General features: G+C 34.6%; 2 protein-coding genes and 1 long non-coding RNA gene across 3 annotated transcripts; 1 reads left to right on the top strand and 2 right to left on the bottom strand.

Moving 5' to 3' along the window:
• Window positions 1–1555: 1555 nt before the first annotated feature.
• On the top strand, window positions 1556–11171 carry LOC145597292 (uncharacterized). Its single transcript, XR_014103314.1, has 5 exons — window positions 1556–1679; window positions 2636–2708; window positions 2799–2927; window positions 5603–5700; window positions 11032–11171. It is a non-coding gene; the product is annotated as an uncharacterized LOC145597292 (long non-coding RNA).
• LOC145597289 (protein NUCLEAR FUSION DEFECTIVE 4-like) lies at window positions 3571–8371 on the bottom strand. The gene is made up of 2 exons (XM_081653424.1): window positions 7526–8371; window positions 3571–4833 (listed from the first exon to the last, which is right to left on the bottom strand). Exons 1-2 carry the CDS (start codon window positions 7988–7990, stop codon window positions 3682–3684), a joined length of 1617 nt encoding a protein of 538 aa, XP_081509550.1. The 5' UTR covers window positions 7991–8371; the 3' UTR covers window positions 3571–3681.
• LOC145597291 (protein NUCLEAR FUSION DEFECTIVE 4-like) lies at window positions 8580–11407 on the bottom strand. The gene is made up of 2 exons (XM_081653426.1): window positions 10937–11407; window positions 8580–10133 (listed from the first exon to the last, which is right to left on the bottom strand). Exons 1-2 carry the CDS (start codon window positions 11405–11407, stop codon window positions 9006–9008), a joined length of 1599 nt encoding a protein of 532 aa, XP_081509552.1. The 3' UTR covers window positions 8580–9005.
• Between the last annotated feature and the right edge of the window lie 260 nt (window positions 11408–11667).

Below are 11667 nucleotides of genomic sequence, written 5' to 3'. Positions count from 1 at the left end.
ATTAAAACAAAACCAAAACAACTCAAACTGAAATCGACTCGAATCCGAAACAATAAATGATCCGACTTCACCCATGACCTGAACAAATACAATTTGACCAAGTAGACACACTTAACATTACTCGAATCCAAATTCAACTACAAATCTGATTTGACCCGAACCTAACCAACTCACGCTATTGAGCCTAAGAACTCTATAAGTTACGGAGTTCGAGTATTATGTTGTCATTAATCTCCCTCTTAATTTTTCACTTTCACTATATTTCTTTTATTCTCTTTTAGAACAATATACTAGCTGAAAGTTGACTTGAACCTTATATCCACTTGATCCTAACATAACCCAAATTTAAAAGTAACTAGATGTAAGCCCGTGCGATGCACGGTTTTTAAATATTTCATTTTTTTTTTTTTTTTTTTTGTAATTTCTTAATATTATTTGTTTTTATTTTCTATTCTATTATTTTAACATTAATTTAAGATAAAATATTTTGTTAAGTTTTAAATTATTCTTATTCAAATTTCACGTATATAGAACTTAAATTTATAAATTGAAATAAATATTATCTCATTCATCGGATAGTTAGATAAAATCATTAAATCAAAACATAATTTTTAATTTCTAAGTATTTGTTAAAATAATATAAATCCTAGTGTAAAAGATAATATAATAGATAATTTTTGTTTTTTTTTTCATTATTTAAATCTTAAATTACTATTTTTTTGTTTTCAATTCTCAAATTTCATTTGTTAATTTTTTCTTAAATGGCGACTGAAAATATAAATTCTAAATTAATATATAAATCTAATTTTTCATTGGTCGAAATATTACTTTTGCTTATATGGCGTGCGATGCACGAATTTTCATATACATTTTGTATATAAATATTTTTTTTGGTGATATCGTAATTGTTTTCTTGCATTATAAGTTTTAAAAATTTTGTATGAAAATATCATATCATCAGATATTTACATAAAACCATTAACATCAAATGATAATTTCAATTTTTTAAATATCAAAATATAATTTTTAGTTTTTTGAATAATATAAATCCTAATATCTAAAGATAATTTTTAGTTTTGTAACAAATAAAAATGATAAAAATTAGTGTTTTTAAATAATTAAAATCCTGATAAATTACTATTCTTCGTTATTACCTACGTGGCAAAAATTTAAAATTTCATTCGTCACTTTTGTTTAGGTGGCGAGTGATTTTTTTAATTCTAAAATAAAATAGAAATCTAATTTTTAATTGGTCGAAAATATACCTTATCTTATGTGGCGCTCCGAATGCTCTCTAAAAATGCCTACTTTATTTATATATATTAGATTAGTACAAGCCTACACCAAACCTAACCTTAAAACCAAAGCTAAAATTACCCAAACCGAAACTAATCCGAATCCATAGCTATAATAAGCCTCTAAATGATCAAACTTCAACCAACTCAACCTAACTCGAACTAATCCGATACGACCCAAGTAGACACACTCACTACCTCACTGGCTCACACACTAACCTAACATTATCCAAATTCGGGCCGAAACATAACCCAATTTATCAGCCTTTATTTTTTTGGTCCTTCTTTAATGGGACCTTTACACTTTAGCGCGCACGCTGAAAGCTCCATTGAAGCGGCTTCTGAGCATTCTCTTCTCCAATCTCCATTGAAGCAACTCCTGAGGTTATTTTATTTTATTTCTTTTTTAAATTATCGAATATGAAATTCACAATCTAGGGTTTATCGTTGATTGTAATGGATGAACAGTATGTATTTCAATTCAAGTGTGTATTATTTTTTGGGATAAAGTTCGAATTCGTAATTCTATAATTCATTTGTAAATCCGAAATTCCAACACCAATTTAAGGTTTAATGATCATATTATTGATTGAATTTCATTAATCGTATTTATTTATCCCTTTCCCTTAATGTTAATTGAAGAAGTTGCTTAATATGATTACATATTTTGAAGGGTTTCAAAAAAAAAAAAAAAAAAAAAAAATGATTACATATTTTGAGGTGTCCTTATTCATGTCACTTTGAAATCTCAGTGTTTTTCCATTCACTTACAACTGAATGCGCTCTGATTAAACTATCTTCTTATGAATTTGACCACGGATTATGAATATGTGGGAGAGTCTTTCATGGAAATAGTAGTGTATTTACCCGTAATGTCAGCAACTGTAGTGTATGTAATTTGTAGCAAATATCTTCATGCCAAGGTACATACGGAGTTTTGTAATGTTGTATGGGCGCGTCTTTAACTTTGATGATGTTGTGGAGCTTCTACAGTTCTACCTCTTTCTTCCCACTATTGAAAACCTTGAGATATTGGTAAATATGGCTCACTTAGCTTCCCTAATGATATAAGTAAAAACATGTGGACAAAGTTAGTATATTAAAAGCATGTGGACAAAATTAGTACTTTCTCCATTTTTTTTAGTTGCATCACAGTGATAGGAGAGAGATAGAGAGAGTTTATTTACTAAAGAGGAAAATGATGCAACTAATTTGAAACTTTTGTGTTAGGAAAGTGATGCAACTAAAAAGAAACGGAGGAAGTATATTAATAGTGCAAAAGTAAAAACATGTGCCATTAAACAGGTAATATTGTTGACGTTTGTTGATCTTTGTTGCAGTTGCCAAAAAAAAAGAAGATGTATATGGCTTGAAGTTCCCTAGTATATTACCATATTGGAATGTTCGAATCATGTAAGATTCTTGTAAGGCAGGTTTATGAGATTGGATTGCCAACTTGAATTTTTTCGCTAAAAGTTCTCTTCTTGTGTATTTCTTGTCTAGGAAGTAGGAACACAAAATGTCTGATATGCATTTGAAGCTTGACCGAAGTACCATGTATTGGAGGATGCGGTGGAAACTTAGAAAATCTGTGGCAAGTGGTGCTAAACTGCTTACTCCTTGGAGTTTAAGGTTAGCCTATGTGTTTATGCTAACTGGAATTGTTTCTGCCCCTTCCCTCTTGAAAGCCCTGCTTTTGTTTTGTTAGTTATATATTTCAAAATGGTGTCATTTTGTTAATTTGTAATCATGCTTTCATTGACACAAACATCAATAGATTAGTGGATAATTTGTAGTTTGTTGTTATATGCTCATTTTGTGAAGATGACGATATTCTTTTACTTGCTTTAGAATTTTGTTCAACCAATTTTGAAATTTAATTTTTTCTGCATTCTGATATGCGTCTCGTACAATAATCCAAATGGAACAGCAGATCAAATTTCACAAAATCCTGTCTAGCATCAGGCAATATTATATATCACTTACACCAACTTTAGGTAGCCAGGAGGGAGAAAAATGATGCCATTTAGCACCATTGGAAGTGTATCCAATTCTTTAGATCTTAATAGTGACATCCATTTTTATCTCAGCTGCCTCCACCTACAAAAGGCTTCACATTTACACATCCTAATTCCAAATGCCTGAGGAAAAAGAGATTGCGGTACGAAACTGTTATAAGCAGGGAGTACTTCACTACTTCCATGCTTTAGATTAAACCTGCTATGCATACTGTACTTTTCTTACAACTTACAATAGGCCGAGACTCTATCAACAATAATCAAAACCATTGTCTTATTTCATTTCTTATGCTCCTATTGATGACATCTCTATATCTCATAGAACAAAGTGGACCAATAGATGAACAAGAACCCTTACATCAAAAGCTTTACTTTTTAAGGAAACGCAATCTTCTTAGAACAACGGACTGGTAAAATGCCTTAGTTCGGAAGAACAATGTTAGAGCAATAAGAAATCCCAATAGGCTTATGAATGCCAAGATAAAGAAGGATACCATGAAACACTGAACCCCGTAGCAAGTATTGTCCTCCCCTGCTTTTTTGTCATAAATATGTCCAATCACCCAAACTGAGAGGATGTAAGTGCCAACCGGACTTGCTATACCAATGGTATTGAAAATTGTACCCATATGCTGAACACCAAATATCTCTGCAGTAATAGTAGGCATTAGGCTCCACTGAGCACCATAACATATCCCAACAAGGGTAGTTCCTATGTACAAATTTCCTGAGAAGCCCGAAGAAATAACAAGATGCCCTGCAATCATGGTTGCTTGAGTGATTGCAACCATCAGCGGTCGTGTCCACCCTTTTTGCCGCAGTAATATATCAGATATGTACCCTGCTCCAAAACGACCTAGGAAATTCCATATTGACCAAAGCGAAACCAATGTATTGATCTTGACTGTATCATAACCCAGTGATTGCCCTATCTGGCTTAGATTGTTTATGGTAGCAAGCCCTGAACCCATTCCGCAAGACATGGAAACAAACAACAACCAAAAGTTTAAGCTCTCCATGGCCTTCATAATATCTATGTTTTCTTCGGCTGGTAGTGGTATTTCATTCAAAGTAATGGATAATTCATTGCAATCTTTTTCACCCACAAACTCGTCAGATGCATATAAATAATTACTGTCAGCCAGTGGCTCTTTTTCCAGAAGCAGTCTCTGAGATTTTTCCTTGCCAATAGCTTCTAGGGCAATTCTAAGAGGTGAACCAAGCAACAATAATAGAACTACCAGTGCAAAAAGGCGTTCCCATTGTGGAAAGACGAGTACATTTTCCAGTATGATGATGATCATAAGAAACACGGCCAGAATCAGGGCAATTAGTGAGAAGCGATTTAGGTGCCTTTTGTCGTCGGATCCACTTGCTGGGCAGATTTTTACCAAGCACATCAGTGAGAAAGTGACTGTAGTTGGCAATAAAGCCAGCATTAGAATGAAATGGCTCTGGTTGCCCTTGAAAAATGCTTGATATATTTGGATTAAAATTGCTCCAGTCAGTCCAAGAAATCCCTGGCCATTAGGGGAAAAAGGAAACTATCAGTAACTTTAATTGAACATTGGAAGTTAAGAAAAGCCATGTATGTGCACAACTTATAACAAATCAAAGTTTTGTGCAGGAAAGTTGTTAATAACTTAATTTGTTATCTACTTGAGAAATTCTAGACTCTAGAACTCTAAAAAGAGTCTCAAGCATTGCTTATTACCGTTGTTAATGCAGTTAATCTCTGATTTACTGTCTTTTATGGCACTAATAGTATTGGTGCCATATAGACGCCTAGATGAGTTACATTTCGATAGTCGTTTTTTTTTTAAATTTTTTAATTTTATTTTATTTTATTTTTTATAATTTTAAATATACTGTATAGTTATGCTGTATACACTCGTAGAATGTTGGCTGTAGCTCATCACTTTCTGTTTTATTACCATTGCTGTCTTTTACTATGCCGTTATATTTGATCTAATATGCATCTGTACTGTAGTTTGTTTCTTAAAAAAAAAAAACTAGTATTGTCAGATCTTACACTCATAAAGGGACGATTCTTTGACCATCAGCACTTAGAACAAATTTCTTTTGATTATTGCTATGTTTGTTACAGACTTACAGGTCTAGCGGGCATGATTTCTGACCTTTGTCTAGTACTGTAATATCGTGTATGATCTTTGTGGCTTGTGCAGTGTGGACATAGGTTGCCGGGTGTTTGCCTGTAATTTTTGTTCAAAGTTTGTATTGACTGCTAAAGGGCTTATAATCCGTAATTATCTGTTTATTATGATACAGCTGACTAGTGAGGCTGCTGATCTCTGGTGGGGTTGATTCGAAGCTTGGAAGGCTTAGATTTGAATGACATAGAAGAGGTTTGAAACCATGGCAAACAAGTAATACTTCCTCTGTTCACTTTTAATTGCAACTCTTCTTTCAATTTATGATTGCTGAACATAAAAAAGATGAATTATGAGTAGGTGTCACTTGACGATGTGTCGATGACTTGATGTCTGCTTGAGCTTCCTGCTTTTAGTATCAATAGAGTTGATTTTGGTTTAGATTGTGGGTTTGTGGTCCTGCTAATCTTGTGGAGTTGTAGAGAACAGGCTATTCTAGGATTTTTTACATTACATGTCCATTGAAGAAGTTATAAGTAGCTTTCAAAACTGTATTATTAAGTAATATCGCTTTCGAAATTGCTGGACTATTTGGGTGGCTTATCTATGGTTTATCCGGACTAATCAATGAGGGTCTAAGGTTATTGATCTCGATGTGAGGTGGGAATCCCTAATTATTGTAGCGATTGACAATTAATAATATGAAGTATACTTGTGTGTTCATTCGAATTTTTAGAACCAATCAAATAAGTAATTATGATATTTTTAGTCAGATGAAATAGAGACGCCTGATTACTCTATGGGTTGCTTATTATTTGAAGAGTGATGGTTTAGTTAGGGACATTAGGGCCTTAGGGGGCACTCTATAAATTTCCAACTCCCCAATTTGCAAATTTAATGGATTTAGACCAACCAGGCATAAAAGGGTAAATTGATTTAAACAAAGTATCAATTTAAGTCAAATGATAATATCTAAAACAAAATTTATTAAATGTATTGATAATTTTTCTTATTACTTCAACAAATTTTATTTTGTACAAAGTTTTTCTATTTTTAGTTACAAAATAATTTAAAGAAGAGATGACCAAAAAATAAATAAATAAGAAAAAAGAAAGAACAAATTGAGTATGCCTTCAAGAAATTTGATTTTTTTCAGATGAAAGTGTGAATGAATAAGGAAGTCATATAGCTGATTTATTAGTAACCCAAAAAAAAAAAAAAAAAAAAATCTAAGTGCATGAAGCAAGACAATTGGATCACCGATCTTCTAAATGGCCTAGTGGTCCTAATTTTGAGATTTTTTTTTTTTTTTTTTTGAGAATTGTTGATACAGTATCAATTTGGGAATAAATTGGTCCTACATGACTGGTTAGCTAAACTTTATCCTCTCTCTCTCTCTCCTTTTTTCTTTTTTTTTTCTTTTTTCTTTTTTTTTTTTTTTTGTTTTTTGGAAATCTCAATAAACAAAATAATCAAAGCAAAAATCTATATCTTGATAATTTTACACTATTGATAGGTTAAAGTACTTGTATAATTTTTTTTTTTATAGTAATTAACAAAGATACACATTTAGAAGTTCTTCTCCGAAAACTACTAAGTACTTGTATCAATTGTACGACCTTCTTTTATTTAAAGTCTCTTAAACTTTTTGTATGTTCGATTTAATAATTTTAACATTTTCATTTTATCCATTTTGACAAATTGCTCTATTACTATACCTTACACCTTAAATCATTGAACTCAGAAACGCGTTTGTTGTCGCGTTAAGATGAGTTAATATCAATTATATGATGATCATAAAAGTATTATCATTTTCTTCTTTTTATTGGTTGAGAGAAGTATCTGACATATGTAAGTAATACAACAATTACATACAAATTATAATTTTTGAAGGGAATCTTTCCCACCCACTATTATTGTGGAACCTTTGGATATTAGTCTTCTATTTTTTGAGTTAGTAGTAATGTACTAATGTCTAACAATGTTGGTCATCTATCTTTGACATTGATTGTAATGTTACTAGTGTAGGATATTTGCAGACACATGAAAAAACAAACAATTTACATAAATTTAAAAATTAAAACAAATGAGTTCAAATCACCTTCATGATGCCCACAATGGTCCCGCTATAATCTGGAAAATTCAGCACACCAGTGACAACAGTGGCAGTGCTGAAGAATGTTGGACCATGGGCAGCTAGGAACATGAAGATGCACATGAGGGGCACTGGAGGCCTAGGGATGAACCCTACAACTGCGAGCCACATTAAAAAGTAGCCTAAGAAGCATTGTATGTTTCCTACCGCAAGGACCACCCAGGGCCCGTGGAAGCAATGCCAGGGGTGAGGTCTGGAGGAAGCTGTGACAGCAGCATATAGGAGGCCAGAAAGGACACCTACATTACTACCAATGTCTTTGAACACGGACACAGTATCCAGGGTTGATTGGTCGTAGGATTGGGAGGATTTGATTGCAGGTGAATACACACCAAAGGCATAAGAACCTCCTACAATTGATTGTATCCATATGCTGGCCACTGTTGCCATCCATCTTTCGCTACTGCTCATATTGATATAGGTGATACTCTTACAACTCGTTTGAATAGGATCAAGTTTAGGAAGCCGAAGGGAAGAGTATTTTCTTGCTTAAATAGCACTAGATGACTAAGATGAGGGAAGGCAGGGGGAGGGTGATAAATGCATTTGTTGAAATTATATTTGCATGCCTATATTGCCCTTATTAGAGAGTGTGACTGGCCAGCAAACGAGACTACTAATGGTGTGTTTTGATTGCAATGGTTGGAGCTGGAGGAAAGGGAGAAAGAAAGAAAGCTGGGCTGACTTAAAACATTTTAAGGCTGTGTACTACGGAGTAATTATGAAATTCGAGCCCATAAAATCCGTAAAAGAACAATTTTTGTAGAGAGAAGGGAGGTGAACCGGTGAAGTGAGAAAAGATAAATAACAAAGGAGGAAAAAGAGGTAAGTTAGATATCAGAGTTGTGGTGAGGGTGAGGATGGGGGTGATTGTTGAAGGCTCATTTTGTCATAGATAAGTGTTAGTGGTTAAAAAAGGAAAAGCCAAGAATCCAAGATAGGAACTTGACGTCTTTTTCATATGAAAGCAATGGCTTTAAAATCAATTTATTCCTATTCCTTCCAACTTCCAATAGATTTTAAGATACTATGGAGTAATAAAATGTAATTTGTTTGCACTGTAGGTTTCTGCATTTATTTTCTTCTTTCTTGAGGAAACTATGAAAGGAGCTATTCAAACAAACAATTTTCGTCTTTCTTATACAATGGAAGTCTGTGAACTACAACTTGGTGAAAAGTGTTAGTTTGTTACTTCCTAAATGCTACCAAACGATAAATTACTAAGTACTTCCTTTGTCCCCTTATTTTTTTTCACCAAGAACCCGCTTTTTTGTTAGAGTTTTTTTAGGTCAAATGGTGAAAAAGCAAGGGACAAAGGGAGTAACCGATATTAAATATAGGACCAAGCAATACAAACAAGAAGCCACATTGAAGCCCCTTCCTTGAGGGGAAAAAGAATTGATACATACATTCAAGCTTTACAGTTTCAAAGAATATGTAATCTTCTTAAGACAACAGACTTATAAAATGCCCTTGTTCGGAAGAACAATGTCAAAGCAACAAGAAAACCCAAAAAGCTAACAAAGGCCAAGATAAAGAAGGATGACATGAAACAGTGAACTCCGTAGCAAGTATTGGTATTCCTTGCTTGTCTGTCATATATATTTCCGATCACCCAAACTGAGAGGAAGTAAGTTCCTATAGGGCTCGCGATACCAATGGTGTTGAAGATAGTACCCATATGTTTCACCCCAAATATCTCAGCAGTGATTGTAGGCATCAGACTCCACTGCGCACCATAGCATATCCCAACCAAGATAGTTCCAATGTACAAATTCCCCGGAAATCCTAGTGAGATAACAAGATGTCCTACAGTCATGGTTGCTAGACTGATTGCTATCATTAACGGTCTAGCCAACCCTCTCTGTCGTAATAAGATATCAGATATGTAGCCTGCTCCAAAACGGCCTAGGAAATTCCATATTGACCATAGCGAAACCAATGTATTGGTCTTCACCATGTCGTAGCCAAGTGACTGTCCTATCTGACTCATATTGTTTATAGTAGCAAGTCCGGAACCCATTCCACATGACATAGCAATAAACAATAACCAAAAGTTTAAGCTACATGTGGCATCTAATATATCCATGCTTTCTTCGATGGGCTGTATGACTTGTATCTCATCTGAAGTACTAGGTAGAACTTTATATTCCTCAGTTACAGCAACACTCTCAGCTGGTGATTCGCCTTCCAGAAGCACTTGGTATGTGTTTTCATTTTTAGTAGCTTCAATGGCAATTCTGAGAGGTAACGAAAGCAGTACTATAAGAACTGCAACTGTAACAAAACGTGCCCATCGTGGGAATTCCATAACATTCTCCAATATGATAATGATCATTATAAAGGCAGCTAGGACCAGGGCAACCACGGAGAAACGATTGAGGTACTTTTTGTCATCTGGTCTGCTTCCCGGGCTGATTTTCACCAAACACATCACTGTGAAAGTGACTGTAGTTGGCAGCAAAGCTAGCATTAATATAAATGTGCTTTGATTGCCCTTAAAAAATGCTTGATAAACTTGGATTGTCATTGCTCCGGTAAGTCCAAGAAAGCCCTGACCATATGAATTACGAAATCACTCAATAACATTCAATTAACAATAAAAGATTATTTAAGTGCCAAAAAAAAAAAAAAAAAAAAAAGAGATTATTTTTGTAAGCATAAGCTGTAACCTCTGATATTTGTTGAGATAATCTTGAATATACTGTATTCTAAGGTCTAGATGACTAGTATGAAGTTTGTGTTCATTTTTTTTTTCTTCTAAAGTTGAAATAGGCAACCCAAGAATACTTTTATGTAGTTTCCTTGTACAGATCTTTTGTGTAGTCTTTGGAATGGTCTTTATTATCTGGATGACTTAGGCTCATTTGTTAACAATGGTGTTGTGGACCAACATGGGTGCTGTCCAAATTTAAGAGATTGGTTGGAGTTAGGAAGTCTTGCTCAATAATATCTGCTGTTAAGATTTTCTTTGTATTTGGAGGGACTCTCTAGTCTCTAGAGTAGACCTATGGCTCAATCTGTTGCAAGTATGGTGTTATCTATCGTATAGTTCACCTCCATGGATCCAAGATAAACTTATATTAGAAATTGCTTGGAGTTGCATGAAAGACTTGCTCTATATCTAATTTTGAGTGCTTTATGTGTTTAGAGAGATTCGTTCTGTAAGGTATAAGCTATGGCTCTTTCAATCGCGACAATCTGTTGGAAGAATGGTGTTATCTAAGGTCTTGTGTCATGCTAGCAACATTGGATTTGTTATACTTTAGGAACATTTTTTCATAAGAAAAAGCACACAAATACACTATATTCTAAGGGTAAAAATAAAGATGTAACTTCAATTTTGAATGAACTGACCTTTAATATCCCCACTATAGTCCCGTTATATTCTGGGAAATTTAGAACACCTGTAACGACATTAGCCGTACTGAAGAATGTTTGAGCATGGGCAGCTAGGAACATGAAGAAGCACATGAGGGGCACTGGTGGCCGAGGAATAATCCCAACTACCGCGAGCCACATGAAGAAGTATCCCAAGAAGCACTGGACTGCCCCTGCAGCAAGGACTACCCATGGTCCATGGAAGCAGCGCCAACGGCGAGGTCCAGATGAGGCAGCAGTGGCTGCATACAGGAGACCTGATAGGACACCGGCATTAGCGCCAATGTCTTTGAAGACAGAGACGGTGTCAAGGGTAGACTGATCATAGGATTGAGAGGATTTTAGTACAGGGGAGTATACGCCAAAGGCGTAGGAACCACCCATGGTTGCTTGTATCCATATGCTAGCCACAGTTGCCACCCATCGGTTGCCGATGATGTTGTCCATTGCATCTATTTTGTGTTCAACGAAATTCTAATGTGTTTCTTTTCTTTGTTTGAGATTAGTTCAAGGGACTTGTGTTGTTCTTTTGTATTTCTTTTCTTTCTTTGAGATTAGATTTAAGGGACTTGTTGTGTTAGTTGATGCACTCATGGAGTAGGTCTTTGGTTGCTGTTTCCACGTTACTTGGCATTATTAGCACTATAATTAATTACAAAGACTTGATCTGTTAGCAGGAAGATTTGGAAAAATATCCCTTTTCACAT

The sequence above is a fragment of the Chenopodium album genome, chromosome 20, assembly GCF_948465745.1.
Source record: "Chenopodium album chromosome 20, dcCheAlbu1.1, whole genome shotgun sequence".
NCBI classification, from domain to species: Eukaryota; Viridiplantae; Streptophyta; class Magnoliopsida; order Caryophyllales; family Amaranthaceae; genus Chenopodium; species Chenopodium album.
This window is presented reverse-complemented; position numbering and strand designations above follow the sequence as displayed.